Below are 17,530 nucleotides of genomic sequence, written 5' to 3'. Positions count from 1 at the left end.
GACCACGAGTCCACTTTAAATCACAGTAATGTGTCAGTTGTCCACCAGATGAACACACAACAACAACAATGTAGGATAATATAAATATTTATTTAGGCTAAAGACAAAGAGGTGTGAAACGCTTTTATTTTGTAGGCAAGACCACATCCTGTTTTGCGCGCTGGGTGATTTCTGCGCACTTGACGTTGCGCTTCTTTGTCCGCGCAGCAGCTGATCAAAGGCTGAAGGAGTCTGCAATCAGTAGCTGAAGTGGTCCAGAACGCCCGAAGCGGACCGAGGAGAACCTGATGCGCGCTGCGCGGCCTGCAGGAGGTCCTGCGAGGAGCCGCTCCTCATCAGCTGACTGACATTTACACCAGACCCATGAAGTTCAGGGACTCAGGAGTCCACCTGCTCAGAATCACCCTGTTCTTCCTTTGTCGTCTCCTCCAAGGTTACACATCTCTGTTCACCAACACGCGCACATCCGACCACCGCCTCCTGTGTGAAGCTTCATGTTCAGTGTTCCTAATGGTTCAAAGAACAAAACCAGAACCAAGAGGGCTTTTACATGGAGCTCCAACGTCTTCATGTATATTTATAAAGTAATAACATACATTATGAAATATAGTAAATAAGTCATTCGAGACACGTCGACACCGTCGCTGTCATGAAAAATGACATTATCATTAGTCATGAAAACAGAATAAACGTTTAATGTAATTATTACTATTAATCTATTAAATTATTATATATTTTTTCATTGTTATATTTATTATATTGTTTGATATTTACACATATATATATATTAATAAATAATAGTTAAATCTATACTGAGCATCAGTGATATTGGGCTAGTTGTTCCATTTTAATATTTAAATATATATTTATATATAAATATAGAGAAGTTACAAGAAAAATTGGAGTAAGAAATATGTAAAAATGTTGTGCATTGTGGAACAATAGAAACATATGTATACTGCAATAGCAATAGTGTAAATAATAGGGTCCATGATTAAGCGTTTAAAATGCAGCAGTATAAATATGACTCAAACTGTACAGTATAATACAGTAACAGTTCCTGTGTTATTCTATTGCACAAGTGATTGCACAGTTAAGTCAGTATTGCAGCGCAGATATAAATACATAAATGATGTTCTAGCTGCTGACAGGTGAAAGGAATCCAAGGGCCAGTCAGCCTGTTGACTCGGAGGGAAGAAAGTTTCTCTGTGGAAGCGAGTCTGGACTCTGACTTCTTGTTTTTGACCGGCAGCTCACGGAGTGGGTGGAGAGACGTCGTCCGAGATGACGCGTACCTCGGACAGCAGCGGCCCGTCCAGTAGATTCAGATTCCAGTACTCTGCATTGTTCTGCAGTGGACAGCTGTGAGTGAAGAACACCGTCTTGTGCCATGTCGGTGTTGATTAGACAAGATTATCAAACCGCGGGAACGCTGCATACCGACCAAAGGAAGTGTGGCTTCACGTGCACGCGTTGACAGAATATTGACCGTCTTAGATTTCTGCTAATGGACGCCGTACACCAACGCTAAGATCCGCTGTTATGGATTCAATTTTAAATTGAAGAAAGGTTAATTGCTCTCCTTGTCCTCGAAGATGCATTTTCAGAAGAATGAGTTCTTCACGAGCCTCTAAAAAAAAAAAAAAAAAAAAAAAAAGCATAATTACGGGCTGAGATTATGGGTTCAGTGTGATGACAGCTTGTCAGGAAAGAAGCAGCTCTGTTAAGCGAATGAGCTGTAATTATTCTCTCAGTGGTTGAAATGAGCAGGCGGCTTGGCGCGCAGATATTGGAGGCCGTTTCTCAGCCTGCTGTGTTTCACTAGTGTTCTCCTTCAAATGAAATGTCCTCTTTGGATAAACGCTTCGCTTTTCATTCCCTCGAGGGAGCTAGATAAGTGTATTTCTGTTGTTTTTTTTACGTCACAGTTGCGGGGTTGTGCTGGTGACAACCAATCTACCGGGTGAGCAGCTGAGCCCTGGATGTTGTTTTTTAAACCATGCAGCCCTGGAGTGGTTGGCATGCAGACCTCGTCTCTCCGTGTGCATAAAGTGACAGCAGAACGGAGAGGTGAGGCACAATCCCACTGGAGCCAACGGGGGGTAAAAGCTCGCAACTTGTGAGAAGTTGAATATTTAGGAGGGCTTCAAGCGCTTGTCAAACGCATCGGGGAAAATGTGAAATAATATGTCAGTGGGTTTGAGAGCGTTTGAACGCTGAATGAGTCGTGAATGAATCTATTCCGCATTCGGGTTTCGGCTGAATCGACACTTACAAGGACGAGTATTCACGCGTTAACATTGAGACAGAATGGAGCATTAACGTTTCAAATTAAAGGCGGAGGAAAGCTGCTTTCTCCTTAACAAAAATCCTTCATCTGTGCATAATGAGTATGTGGTTTTCTAATAAAGTGGTTCAAAAGTCCTTGTGTGGGACTGATGAATATAAAAATGTCATAGTCGTATTTTTGGAACTCATCTCGTGGTTTGGTTGTTTAATGAAAACATGTTGTACTCTCAACATCTCATTTCAAGGCTCCTCAGTGAAACTGGTGCAATATGAAGTCTGAGTTAAAGCGATCAGCTGAAGTAACAATTGTTCAACGTTTTAATAGAGTCGTGCAGGGATGACATCACACTGGTTCCCTCGATAAAAAGCCATTTGGATTACTCCACAGGATTTTGGATTAAACCAGAAATACCAATAAATGAACTACATCGCGGTTTACATGCATGGATGGATTGAACAGGCCTATGAGACACAGGACCAGGGGCCCAAAGTGACAGGGCCTCACCTGGCCTTCAGCTATACAAAATGTCACTCAAATGGACCAAGAAGAAACTCAAAATAACCCCAAATCATAATAAAACGACTACAAAAAGACTACAAACTACAAAGAGATTCCCAACGACTGAAAAAGGGGCAAATCAACCACAAAGAGACTCAAATCAACCACAAAGAGACTCAAAATAACCACAAAGAGACTCAAAACAACCACAAAGAGACAAAGAGACTCAAAATAACCACAAAGAGACTCAAAATAACTACAAAGATACTCAATTAACTACAAAGAGACGTAGTTACGAAGAGACTCAAAACAACCACAAAGAGACTCAAAATAACCACAAAGAGACTCAAACAACCACAAAGAGACTCAAAATAACCACAAAGAGACTCAAAACAACCACAAAGAGACAAAGAGACTCAAAATAACCACAAAGAGACTCAAAATAACTACAAAGATACTCAATTAACTACAAAGAGACTTAGTTACGAAGAGACTCAAAATAACTACAAAGATACTCAAAATAACTACAAAGAGACGTAGTTACAAAGAGACTCAAATCAACTACAAACAGACACAAAACAACAACAAAAAGAGGCTAAGGAACTATAAAGTCTGTGTGTCTTGCTTCTATGAGAGGTGGTGGGGCCTTTTGGACTTGGATCTGTGCCTATTGTCTAATAATTCACCACGGTCACATGTCTTCACTTCACCACCACTGAGCTAAAGTCGGACTAGTGTTTGATAACGTTTAGTCGTCTCATTTAACTACTTGTTAGCAACTGCTAACAAGTAGTTATTAAGACACGTAAAAAGCTTCAAAATTCACATGAGGGGTATTCACTGACTCATTCGATGTCGTAGTTAAAATCTCTTAAGCATGTGTTAACCACAGACCTTATTTCAGGCATGTCACCAAAACCACGTTTATAAAACCACATGACTTTGAGACGAAGGAACCGGAACTGCAAAAATGCAATGCCGGGGATTTAGGACTGCTTCCTGCAGCGCTGAATACTGTTGTCGTCTCGAATAAATGATTTGCAATTGCAAGAAATCCCTGTCGACTGAAAACAACAATCTGTTTGAGCCAAAAGTCTTTTATTTCTCCTCTTCTGAAATTCACTTTGTCTTCTTGCTTTTTGGCCTTTTGGTCTTCGCTCCAGATTTGGCGGCTTCATCCTGTGAAACAAGAGCAAAAGTAATAATTATCTTACATTCGCACTCCACTTAATGGTGCCAAAGCTTTCTCCATGTTTAATATGTAAGAGCCGTTTTAAAGCTCATTGCTCAGCGTTCGACAGACACTCCCCCCCCCCCCCCCCCCCCCCCCCCCCCCCGAGCTCCTGCTGTGTTTCCCTGGCTTACCGCAACGCGCAAATTACAATGTTCTGATTGGCATTCCCCCTAATGCATTCAAATAATTGCATCCATCCAAACATTGCATTCTTAAGTACTCTTCTAAAACATCCTCCACTAATTATTGCTCTGACAATCCAGGCTGCTGACTTGTAGACCTCTCCACATTTCAACAGCCTCGTCTTTACAATGTCTAAATGTGGAATTTTTTTAATATGCACGCCGCTCCTTCATATCTCATATGGTGTTTGCAATGGGGCAGTAAACCAGTCACTTGTCCTCCTAATTAACCAGCCAACGGGAAGCAGCCTTCTTTCTGTTTTTAATAAGTGACTCACATGCTACAAAAATAAAACTGGTTCGGCTCTCTAATTTCCTCCTATTTTTGCATTCAGCCAAAATAGTTCTCACTCTCTCTCCTCCCAGGAGTAACTGGGCCGTTTCCAATTTACACTTTACCTCTAAAAATACAAATAATACAGAATGAGGCAGCTGACTCTTGATTGTTTTTGTGTCTTTCTCAGACAACACAAAGTTCCTGGTTTCCATCAACAGCATGTCTCACAGATTAACTCGGTGAACCTAAAGGGTCAATTCTGGTCTCTTTCTTGCCAAGAGTCTCGGCAACTTTATTCAAATTCAAAGAGAAATTATTGCCATAAAAGTGTCAAGAACAATGTTGCCAAAGCAGCAAAATACAATTTGTCCGAACATTTGGACAGTACAAGAACACAGTAATATGAGCATTAACATTGATATGTATACATTGTATACATATAGTATTTGTGAGTGATTTGCCTTTTATGTTTTTTACTTGTGAGAGTTCATTAAGCTCCCTATGTAGATATGAACGGCTTATTTTAAGCTAACGAAACCAAAACGTTAGCTTATTATACACGATTGAAAACATAGGTATGAATATCATATTCCATTTCTGCAGACAGATTGCCTTTTATAGCATTTGACCCCAGCTTATCCTTTTAACATCATGTCACCACGTTGTTTATTGACGCTTTAAACAGCTCAGGAGCCTCGTGGAGCAATTTTCAGGGCGTTGAAAATCACTTCTGCTGCAGACCTTCATCAGGACTCAATGATTGCTTCGCTTTTTTTGACCTGTCAATCAAAGAGCTTTAGACGGGCTTCGGTCAACTAAAACCAAAGCAGTTTGTTTCAGAATCAATTCTAAACTGTTATTGGTTTGTTTTTTAAAACCACTCGATGAACTATAATCAGGCCATTCTGCAGAGAAGCCCCTCCGTTCACAGTCCCGTAATTAGCCGTCCACGGGGGGAGAACCGAGCCGCTGCCGTCGGGGTGGGAGGAATAAAATCATGTTCTGAGAGTCGATGGGGTTTTGAAGTTGGATATTTTTTAAGAGCGGCTTTTCAGTACCTTTAATCTATCCGAGACAGCGGCTCAAAGGTCGATCACGTTACCGATGGAGTAACTTCGAAGAACACAAAGACGACTTCAAAGCGGACTGGACCTAACTTCAGGCTGGTGAAAGCGGGGAGAGAGTGTTTGATCTCCAGAACATGTGGCCACCAGACACTTCAAATGAAGCCGCATCCCTAATGTGACAGCTGCTGAAGAGTTACTGTGGAAACAGAGCCTCTACGGTTTAATAATGAATCTACAACCTGTAGCTATACGTACTGTCTGAGAGTGTCTTCTACACCGGGGAAAAGGCCGAGTAAACGTCAAGATACCGGGGCGATTAGGGCGCATACCACACGGGCGCATATGAAGACAAAGCGCAACCATAGACCGTGTACAAAGAAGTGGACGTAGTCCTCGTGACGTCACCCGTTGACTTGTGGAGTTCGCCATCTTGGGATACAGCCGCTGCCATGTTTGGCTTTGTTGCAACTGATGAATGGAAGTTACCATATTTGGAATGCGGAACGTATTGCTAGACTTCACGTGTTTTTTAGACTTCACGTGTTGCTAGACTTCACGTGTTTTTTAGACTTCACGTGTTGCTAGACTTTACGTATTGCTAGACTTCACGTGTTGCTAGACTTCACGTGTTGCTAGACTTCACGTGTTGCTAGACTTCACGTGTTGCTAGTCTTTACGTGTTTTTTAGACTTCACGTATTGCTAGACTTTACGTGTTTTTTAGACTTCACGTGTTGCTAGACTTTACGTATTGCTAGACTTCACGTGTTGCTAGACTTTACGTATTGCTAGACTTCACGTGTTACTAGACTTTACGTGTTGCTAGACTTCACATGTTTTTTAGACTTTACGTGTTGCTAGACTTCACGTGTTTTTTAGACTTTACGTGTTGCTAGCCGTTACGCGTTTCTAGCCTTTACGCATTGCTAGACTTTACGTGTTGTAAGACTTTACGTTTTGCTAGCCGTTACGCGTTGCTAGACTTCACGCGTTGCTAGACTTTCGTAAGAAAACACAATGAAAAATGGGGAGAACTTTTTTCTTCAGACATCATACGGAGCGTTGTATGAGGAAACGTTGTCTATGAGCAGCGAGTCCCCGGTTTGATTCCCGGCCTGACAGACTTGTCTGCTTCATGTCGTTGCCCTGTCTCTCTCCATTATCACTATCAAATAAAAAGGTATAACATGCTACCAAAAGTACAAGATACAGACGATCCCCAACATCAGAAAAGTGACAGCAACGTCAAACTTGACCGATGAGGTGTCAGCGGAAGATGACAGCGACGTGCGAGAGAGTCTCACCGCGGAGGCAGCGTACCCCTCCTCAACCAGGATGTTTCTAGCACAGTTGTTGATGTGTTTGAAGCGGTCCGGACCCAACAGGATTCCTCCGTACCATCGAGACACGACCACCGCGACATTACGCACGTCCAGGATCTGCGGTGAGACACAAAACACACGGTTCACGTGAAATGAGTGTGAAAAAAAAAAAAAAAAAAAAAAAGGCAGTGAGTGACAGTAAATATGTGGCACTAACACCCTTCACTGACAACCACTCTCAAGATGTTTCACACTAGATTCGGTTGATAAATCTTCGTGAAGTGTATCTGACTCAGGCCGTCGGCTGTCACTCTCAAGCTGAATACGCGGGCGAATCTCTCTATTTGGCTATTCTCCACAGAGTCGGATGAGAAAATGTAATTTCCCTTTCATCTTTGACTGTCGGTGTCTAGCTCCAGGAAGCGTTTAGCTGAGGTTAGAGGCACAAAGACGGGAAGGCTCAAGGTTTGATTTATCATACATGAAATCATGGAGATTACACCGCTCCCATCGTAATCAATCGACGCTGTTTATGAAAGACATAAATACCCACAAAATAACCATAAATGTCAATTAAAACAACACCAAACTGGAATCCACTGAGCAAAAAAAGACCAGTTAAAGGGGCAATCAAAACTTTAATTAAAGCTGCTCTAATCAATATTTTTATATTAAAGGGACAGTAGTGACATTCTATGGTGTGACCTGTGTGAGGTTCTCCTCCACAGTCAGTGTTCTACTACAGTACATGAGTTCATAGAACCAGACAGCAGAACAAAGTTCAACAATGTTCTGCTGTGGACGTGTTCTAGACTCCTAAAAGAACGTCTATCAAAAAGACGGCGAGTGTGACTCAGAGATATGAACGTAGACTGAAGGTGTAACCGGCAACAAGCCATAAACCAACCGAGGAGGGATAGTGATCATCTGTAAACTCATATCTCATATTCATAAACTACTTTATGGCCTTCATACAAACACTGTCATGTATTAAATGTATTAAAAAGAAACAAAGGTTGAATATCCTGTAAACTATTTGATTTGGCTGCAAAATATTTACTCAGATGAAGATTTTTAACCTTCTGTTTCTAGAGCATCTAAACTGTCCTTCTTTGTAAAATCAATAGAAATTTAAATAGTGCTTTTGTCAGTGAACTATTTGTCACGTGATCGCGTCCAAGATCGCCGGCTGGAAGTAAGCTCCATCAGCTTACCCGACGGAGGCAGCGGTAGACCAGCGGCTCTCGTGTTCTGAGAGGTAAAATGACAGGTTTTGGTTGTTTTCAAAGGATTCTCGTGGCTTCAAAGGGGAGCGCAGACGGCTGCAACGGCTTCAGTTACCCGTCCGAAAGGGCTATCATGACGGCGAGGTACAGCTGTGAAAATCATCTAAACATAGCGTACACTTAACCTCCAACAACGGGCCAGATACTGGGAGGATTTGTTGTCTTTCCCCTATAGCTTCCGTGGTCTAAGCTTATAACATGGCCTGCCTCCTTCTGCTGAATACATTTACATTAATATTCTCCTAATAAATAGCAAAATAAGCAAAGTTAACCCCCAAAATGTCACGTTAAAAGGAGAATTTGACTCGGCACAGCAACACACCCACACACAAAAGTGCAAAGTCATTGGAGGAGACCACATCTGGCTGCTGACACTATTAATCAGATCCTTTCTAAATTCATTACGACACACTTCCACATTCAGAGGCACAATGCAGAAATCTAAATGAGGAAACGGGAAGAAAGGCTTGTGGAGAGCAGTGAGATTAGAGAAGAATAGATGAAGGAGAAAGCTCTTCATGTAGATTGCGCAGCACGCTGAGGGCGTGACAAGTAGAAGATTAATCAGCGCGTGTTGCTCTGGAGAATGGAGCAGGAAGACGGCCGACCTGCTGCCGCCACTCCAGTTACAGTAGGTCAGCTGCAGGAAGTCTCTTCATCTGCCCGACTCTACTGTACGTCCACGTTAAGGTGAAGAGAAGCAGAAACATCATGACCTCGAGGAAATACGTGAAGGACTTTCGTTAAGGAAAAGACAACGGCTGCGCTGAGCGAATCCGACGGCGTTTACGCCACTTCGTCGCGCGATGGCGGATGTTATTGACGTGGGTCTGCCGAGCCGAAAGGAACGTGTGACGGCCTTATCTCCTTCCCTTTGGTAGAGAACGGTCCAGTGACCTTTGCTGAAGGAGACGAGATAGGAAGTATTTAAGCACCTTTCCTTCGCATTTGGGAGAATTCGATCAGCTCCGTGGTTTCACTCACTTATGAATGTTTCAAAGAGTATTTGATCACAAATATGGTGTTTTTTGGTGACTTGATCACTCTGGTTCGTTGCTATGGTTGCAGCGGCAACCTCCTGCAGGGGGAGTCATTATGGGAAAGAAGCTAATGCTGAAGTGCCTTCGTCCCACTCCTCTGGTCGTATAGAAGTCTAGTCTAAAATGACTCTACTTCTCTCTTGATTTATTCCCTCAGTAAACATTGTAAACATGAGTTTATGGTCTCAGTCTCTAGTTTCCAGTCTTCTTCAATACAGCATGATGTTCATTTAGTACATTATGCTCCATTTAGAGTCAGACAGACCATAAAGCAGGGGATGCTTTAGGGGCGGGGCTACACGCTGATTGACAGGTCTCTACCAGAGACGTATACGGGCGTCTCTACGTCACTCCTTATTTCAAATATAGTCACTTCCATTCACTGGTTGCAAAAAAACAAGATAGCGACGGCCAAAATCCAAGATGGCGACGGCCGAAATGTAGAACTCAAGGCTTCAAAACGTCCACAAATCACTTCCTCTATGCAGTCTATAGTGTGAAGATCTTTAAAAGATGCATACTGCTGAAGGAGCCTCCAGATATTTAATAAGAGTACGTCCTTCTAAGTCATTAAGTTAAATCCGAGCCACAGAGTGCAGAGTTGTGTTTTGTTCAGGGCTGTTTTGGAAGGAAACGCTGTATTAGTCAAAGACAGCTTGATTCATCAGAATGCTGCGCAGCGGATCACACTTTCACCGAGAATCCAAAGCACTAATTCCCACAAATGCATCCGTCCAACGGGGTCACACTGGCACGGACGACTGCCGTCATCTCACAAATGAGTATGAACTTTGACACGAGTCATGGATCTCATCTGGAGACGCTCTGATGCGACTCAGCACCTTCTGGTAATGAGAATGACAGAACTGCTTCAAGTCAACGCTGAGCTCTGATCACAGGAACCTTTTTTCTTTTTTTCCATTGTTTTGTTACGTCACAAACCGTTCACTGGCCTTCATTCAATATTACGGCGAGACAAAAAGTGTGTGGACAATTGTTTCAGTGTGATGTGGGCGTGGGCGTGTGTGTGTGTGTGTGTGTGTGTGTGTGTGTGTGTGTGTGTGTGTGTGTGTGTGTGTGCGTGTGAATCATCGCGCCATCTGACAGCACAAGTTCCTCTTTGAAATGTGGAATGAAAAGATTTTGTGAAAATTGCCATCGTGGACTATTTCTCTGGGGAAAGGCACAGAGGGGAACATTTACACATTATGTAAATACGAGCGGTGTCGTACGAGAGCCAATAACTGACGACGCTCAAGAAGATGAGTTGTCGTTCGGCTCTGCAATTTTCACATCATTCACAGACGCTGCGTCCGAAAATGTAAAACTGCACCACGAACTCAATATGTGCATCGTTCAGCACGGCGAGTAAAAAGACACAGATGAGTATGCATCATTTGAACGCACCTGTGAGTCACTTACTGAGAGCCTCCTTGCCGCTCGGTAACAAACCTCGTGTCTGCTATGAACGTTGTCGGCACGGCCGCATTGCATTGTGGGATGTTTATGCTGGAGTGGTGCTCCGGTGTTTGCGTACTGTACTACTTCACCAGAACTATTTGTTTCAGCTTTCAGACACACTAATCTCTCCAAATCTCACCGTTAGCACGTTAGCACGTTAGCACGTTAGCGTTGGATGCAACCATTTGGTGCAACAGGAAATGAACCGGGTCGCAGCGCCATCTTTAATGAAAAGGGCTCGGTCCAGGCTGGTTTTCCTCAGGAAGCGTTGGATGCTACAGCGGGTCACTCCGGCACGTTGTTTGGTCAAAGCGTTTTATCAAGCGTCCCACTTTATTCATTTCTGTTTTATATTAAAACGATAAGGAAGGCAGAATCCATTACTGGCTTGGCCCCTGACCCGATAGAAATGATAACGGAGGGAAGCTCAAGAGTAATATGCTAATTATTTTTGTTGTTTTTAGCAATAGGCTTGAGCTCAGGTGCTCTTCAGGAAGTCCTCCGTACGTGATTCTTATATTTTGTATCTAATTCACACAATATACAGTTTGATATCACGCACACATATGCTGTGTTGGTTTTAACGAGGTCCATTACTTAAAAAGCTCACGTCAGACTCGTAGAAAACTACCACAGAAAACAAGCGATATCTCAGAATCTGTGGAACTCATAACAATTTAAACGCCACAGTAGATGCCAAACAGTGCTGGCGGGGAAAATGAACAAGGCGCCTTGGAACAGATGCCAATTAAGCCGGCAGAAGGCAAAAGAAAGTTGGATGAAGCTGGCAAATTTAACAATGTGTTTGGAACATTCTGGGCAAAAGCTTTATGTGTTCTGCACTGACTCATTCATCAGATCTGTTTTCCTTTTAGACAAATGCAACATGCATTTAAAGTCACTGTGAGGAGCTTTTAACTGGTCCTGAACCAGTCTCAGTGTAGTCCTGATCCTCTATCAGACCTCCATCAGTACAGAGACCATCAGAGAGAAGATGGTCTGTATCTATAGAGTTATTCTGAATGATGTCATCGGAGCCACCGGGTCGGATTCTGGTGAAACCAGATGAACTCATGCAGGTTCACCAGAAACTCCTTCAGCTCAGACTCCAGCAGAGACCTGGTCCACCGTGGACAGACCCAGATCCTCCAGCAGAGACCTGGTCCACCGTGGACAGACCCAAATCCTCCAGCAGAGACCTGGTCCACCGTGGACAGACCCAGATCCTCCAGCAGAGACCTGGTCCACCGTGGACAGACCCAGATCCCCCAGCAGAGACCTGGTCCACCGTGGACAGACCCAGATCCTCCAGCAGAGACCTGGTCCACCGTGTCTCTGCTGAAGAGAATGGTCTGTTGTGTGGCGTCAACACTGAGTTAATGAAGTGAAAACCTGCAGTAAGTGGAGCATCCTCCCCCCCGCGGCCGTCTCTCCGTCGTCCTCACAGTCCTGCAGGAAGCTGTTCTTGTCCTCGCAGTAGATCCTACAAACAGACAGAACCGTGACAGCTTGAGACGTTTTGGTAAAGGAGCGATGCCGTGACACACCGGCAGCAACTTTAAATGTCAGCGGTAATGACCGCCCAGTGAGCGCATGAGCGGCAACACATCGACCTCATTAGATCACAACCGACAAGAAAAACCACAGGCAGACACACAGGACATATACACACACGTCTATTCACATGATCCACTGCGCCATCAGCCTTCTCTGCTCCTGAACTCTGAGCGGAGATGTGCCCTTTAGAGGAGACGCACAGGCCTCCACTCGGCACCGAGACGCCGCGCCAGCGATTTGCATAGCGACATAATGACAGAGCTCGGGTCGCACACAGTACAGACGTGACACTACTGACCTGTATGCATAAATGTTATGAGTGGCGCTGGCAATCTTCTTGTTCTCATACAGCTTCCCCAGGAACGTCTTAACCTGCAACACACGATGTAACGGCGTGACATCATTCCTCACACGACTTTTACGTCCAGTCAATTCAAAAAGCAAAGTCAGTTTGAAAAGTGACGCAGATGACAACTTCTGACGCCGACGCTGCTGACGGGTGAACAAGGACGGCGTTGGTCAACTGTTTGGAGGACGTCTCTGGTGCAACATGATGGATCTTGTGCAATAATTGCATTTATTAGAGTTTACTCATTTTGTTGCAGTAGCTTCTTTTTAATTGCACCGATTGCGGGCCACACGAGGTCTACTTCCTAATTTTCCAGTTTTGAAGCCTGGTTGTCACCCCCCCCCCCCCCCCTTCTCCTTTCAGCCAATCACGCGGCCCCCTTGCCTCCCTTAAGAGAGTGAGACGAGATTAGAGTCATAGTAGAGTCATCTACTTAAACTAAAGTCAGCATCGACACCATCATTACACAATCAAGTGTGACATAAAGATCGGCGTCATTGATAAGGTTTAGTAGGTTTATCAATATTATTGTATTGACAATAATGTAAATTATTGCTGTATACTGCATAACTAGTTAACTCCTCTTTGCGGTTGTGAGTTTCAATGTCGCATTTTAGTTTTACTTGTGTATACACAAAATGATATACTATTAGTTTGAATAAATTCTTTGGTTTATCTATTTTACACAATTTACTCCTGCGTTTATTTATTGTACAACGTCTGATTTAATGATTGAATATTGAACCCTCTGGGCCTCCATACAGGCCTATGTATTAAATAAAGCTGCACTGGATGAAAAGGCTTCTGAGTAAGTCTCCACTTTTCTCTCTTTTCTTCGGTTGAATATGTAAATGCTGTGCAGGTCACAGTCTGTTCATCCGCTCTCTGGAGGACTCGGTCAATATCTTTGTCTAAAAAGCACTTCAGAGCAGGTGGAAGCTTTTAGGACGAGCCGGAGCGTTCCACAGAGGGAGATGAGCGAGTGGCGACGAGCCAGATGATTTCTACTGAGACTCACACGAGCTGCTTGTCTTCATGGTTTGACAAAAATATTAAAATCAATGTCATTTATGTAGTTTTTTGTACCTGTCTGGGAGTCACCACAGGTGCTAAGTGAGGCTGGAAGGTACTGCGTCGGTCTGTGATGGTGTTCCCGTGTTTTATAGGAGGAGCCTCTTCTTCATCTACGGGACAAAATGTTACAAACCATTTCACAGTCAGCTGTGTTTCATGTTCAACGCAGCTAAGCGTGTCAAAGCGTACTGGGCGGTTACCGTCTGCGTGATCCGTGAAGAGATGTGCATCGTCTGCGTGGAGCTTGAGAGTCCTGAAGTCTGGTACGTCTTCTTCTTCATCATCATCATCATCATCCACTTCCTCTTCAGCCGTCATGTTCACCTTCTCTGAAGGATCCACTGCAGCCGGTCCATGAGAAACATGAAGTCATGCACTGGTTTATTTAAAGACTTTACTTTGATCGTCTTCTTTCAGACTAGAGGAAATAAAACACTTATTTTACTACTTTGTCTGTTTACGTCTGTAGATTTCTACTAAATTCACCAAAAGTTACCTTTACATAATGCCTCATTTGCATATTTAATGGGGTTTGTTCACACAGCATTCACACACTCATTTATACAACATTTATTAATAAATGCCTGTTGACAGTATTTTGTGATTTATGGAGTGATATAAGAGATATCCTGGATGTAAGAACCTTTGACTCTAATATGTCAACAACATGAAACAAGAATTGTGAACCTGGTTTTATCCAATGTTCACATTTCTGTGCTGGTGATGTATGTAAATTAGCACATATATATATAATAAGATAATACCTTGTTTGCATATTTAAACGAACATTTCTTCACCTGTAGTGTGTCTCCTTTAAAGTGTAAAAGCTCTTCGCCGAGTTGTCGACAAACGAGGCAGCTTGTCATTAAAATGACACCTGCTGAGCAACTTATTACCAAATTACCATTACGTGACCTTAACATCGGCTCCAAAATGGCTTCATGACCTATGATGCCACGACAAACAATTCATAATGGATGACACCAATTACTAGAACCTGAAGAAAGGATTAGAGCCCCGAGCAAAGGATTACGCAAATGAGTGAACGCTGCGCTCCAAGTCCAAAATCCCATGAAAGTTCCCAAACCGACAATGTGTCTGTCCGTCCCTCAATACCTTCCAACTTCCACCGCCTTTCACCCCGAGCCCAAAGGTTCCTACTGCAGATGTTAAGTATTTAAAAATATACACTTTCATTGAAAAAATAAATCATTTCCAATTTAAATCGAACAATATTCTTTACAAAGTAAAGATGAGTAACGGCTGTAGTGTTTCTACGCGTGCATATATACGCACAAAGAAGCTACGTCATAATCATCTATCTACACATAACAGTAACGCGTGACTTCATATTTAGGTGAACAAACCTTTGGTCTCTCTGATGTTTTTCATCCTTTTGCTTCCCTTTCTCCTTCAACCTAACTTCATTATCATCACCACCATTATACGTCCTCTGTTATGTTTGCTCCCTTTTCATTTCCTTTTCTATCAAATGTGCATTTTTAGGTTTTAGCCTCCCCCCCCCCCCCCCCCCCCCCCCCACACACACACACACACACACACACACACACACACACACACACACACTCTCTTAACCACGTCCGTCTCATCTGAATGGCAATAAGGTGTCAATCCGGCTCCTCTGAGTGCTGCGACCGGTTATACTTATTACCACATGAATCGCAGAGAGAGGACAATTCAAACCGCCCCAATAACAGCGAGGACGGTTCATATTTTTCAGGCTCGTTGCTCAAAAGAGAGCAGAATCGGCCTCGATAATGGATGACGCCGGGACTCGGCTGCAGATAACCGAGACGGATCAGACTCCCCGAAAAAAAACCCACTGATGCACGGTGACACTTGTAGAAAAATCTAATTTGGGTATCTTTTACTCTTCTTACACTTCAAAGGATTCTGCCAAGGCAACAGAAGCCATTACATAGATACTGATCGTAATTCAATGCAGTCACTCAAAGTCAGACCCGGCAGGTTTTTTCTGTCTTTAATGCACCCGACCGGCCTTTGTGCTCATCTTATCGCATCTTTAGACCACATCAGACAGCTGTTGTACTAATGGAGGAACATCTCAGCAGAGGTGAGATAGAAGACACATTTAGACCTCAGGTAGGGAAGTAGATTACTCCTGATAGGACTATTTCTTTATAACACGTGATCTAATAATTTACCTGCTGATAAACAGTGGGCTTTATCAGGGACAAACTGTTAACATGTGTGGATGTTATCGTTCACTTCCACTCGGGTCTCAATCCCACGGCATCAAATTCAGACGCTTTGTCGCCTGAGAGAGACACGACGGGTTTCCAAGTAGTGTAAACCCATTCCACGTCTTTAGACGTGGTATAATGACCGGAAAAACACACATAGGGCGGGTGAGAATGGGTGGATGGGCAACAACACAATCCAAGATGGCGACGGCCGTAATCCAAGATGGCGACGGCCGTAATCCAAGATGGCGACGGACGTAATCCAAGATGGCGACGGTCGAAATCGCTGAACTCAAAGCTTCATAGCGTCAGTCCACAAACCAATGAGTGACGTCACGATGACTACGTCCACTTCTTAAATACAGTCTATGATTGGTGCACCAGCTTTTTGGAGAGCTATGCCCCGCCCTCCAAAACAATATTGTCCAGTCAGAGTGAATCAACCGTAAACTCGGCCTCGGCACGTCTGCCAAGCTTTGGATTTTGTCTCGTGTAAAGCGATGTGCATGCAGCCGTATTAATTAAGAGCAATGCTTTGCATGTACAGAATGTGGAGGGTGGACTACGATGACCAGAAGATGATGCCAAATCGGGTCAGTGAGGTAGAATGGTGGGTTCAATGGCACACATGATGCCGCGGCTGGTAAACACGAGAGCCGGACTGTATGGAGTGGATTAAATAGTGTTTATCTGCTCTAACGACAGAGAGACTACAAAACGTCATCACGCCGACTGGTCCGCCTCCACATCCCGCAAACTACTGTAACTCAAACTTTACAGTCTGTTTATCGGCTAACGTTAGCTTTCTACTTCTACTTGATTGAATTCCTGCTTCATAAAGCATAAAAGTGGAGTTCATTTGTGAAAATAAGTGTAAGTATCATAAACATTTGTTTGCAATCAAGCTTATTTTCTGTATTAAGCCAAAAGCCTTTGTTGGGGGAACCGGGGAAATGCTAACTTCCTGTTTGACCAACATGAACCAGTCATCTCTACAGCACAATGAGAGCCATGCTTATGTTCACATCGGCGCAAAATCCAAAGTCTTATCTTTGAATTTCGAGCTGCAAAATGTGCCTCTGTTATCGTTGTAAACAGACAATGTGAGAGTCACCGCAACGGTACCTAAAGTGGGCGGGGCTTAGCGAAGGAACGAGTGCAGTAAAGGTTCCTGCTCTTGCCGCGTTTAAGACGTGAGCTCTACCTACCGGAACTGATGACTGTCGGGCCAAGCGTGATTTCGAGTCGTCACAAACTGCCTGAGTTGAAAGTGTGTTTCCTCAGGCAATGAATTTAATTTGTCACACCTCACCTGTTTCTGAGCTCCGGGATTTCTCCACGAGGAATTCTCGAATTTTCTCCACCCACAGGTAGAGGATGCTCTCCCCCGCGTGCTCCCTGTCGGGAAAAAAAATGGAAACGAATACATTATGAGGGCTGATTACTTTCCGAGAGACACGGACCAGAGAGGAGAATAGTACCGTGGAAACAATCACGTGAAGCTCTTTGTTGTTGCGGTTCCTGGTGGTTAAGTCAGAAAGCACTCACACGTAGAGGTCTTCCAGGCTGCTCGCCAATTTGGCCCTCTCAAAGCCTCGCAGCCACGCGGCACTACAAAAGACGAGAGCAAACAGAGGGTTATCAAGTAGGAGGACGAGTGGGTTTGTTG

General features: G+C 43.7%; 1 protein-coding gene across 2 annotated transcripts in view; it reads right to left on the bottom strand.

Moving 5' to 3' along the window:
• Window positions 1-2,492: 2,492 nt before the first annotated feature.
• The window catches only part of impact (impact RWD domain protein), a 16,952-nt gene continuing 1,914 nt past the window's right edge, over window positions 2,493-17,530 (bottom strand). Inside the window, exons 4-11 of one of the 2 annotated variants that reach the window (XM_068725358.1) lie at window positions 17,410-17,472; window positions 17,174-17,259; window positions 13,837-13,977; window positions 13,649-13,746; window positions 12,512-12,585; window positions 12,049-12,139; window positions 6,852-6,986; window positions 2,499-3,967 (exon numbers count right to left, since the gene is read on the bottom strand). In XM_068725358.1, the coding sequence (XP_068581459.1) occupies window positions 3,908-3,967; window positions 6,852-6,986; window positions 12,049-12,139; window positions 12,512-12,585; window positions 13,649-13,746; window positions 13,837-13,977; window positions 17,174-17,259; window positions 17,410-17,472 (748 nt within the window). In that variant the 3' untranslated portion in view covers window positions 2,499-3,907. Of the gene's footprint in view, window positions 3,968-6,851; window positions 6,987-12,048; window positions 12,140-12,511; window positions 12,586-13,648; window positions 13,747-13,836; window positions 13,978-17,173; window positions 17,260-17,409; window positions 17,473-17,530 lie in introns of both variants that reach the window. The other variant, XM_068725359.1, reaches the window with a different exon arrangement.

The sequence above is a fragment of the Cebidichthys violaceus genome, unplaced genomic scaffold, assembly GCF_023349555.1.
Source record: "Cebidichthys violaceus isolate CVI_PGR_0920_01 unplaced genomic scaffold, fCebVio1.0.p SCAF_35, whole genome shotgun sequence".
Taxonomy (NCBI): Eukaryota; Metazoa; Chordata; class Actinopteri; order Perciformes; family Stichaeidae; genus Cebidichthys; species Cebidichthys violaceus.
The sequence above is the reverse complement of the archived record's forward strand: the minus strand, read 5'-3'. Positions and strand labels throughout refer to the sequence as shown.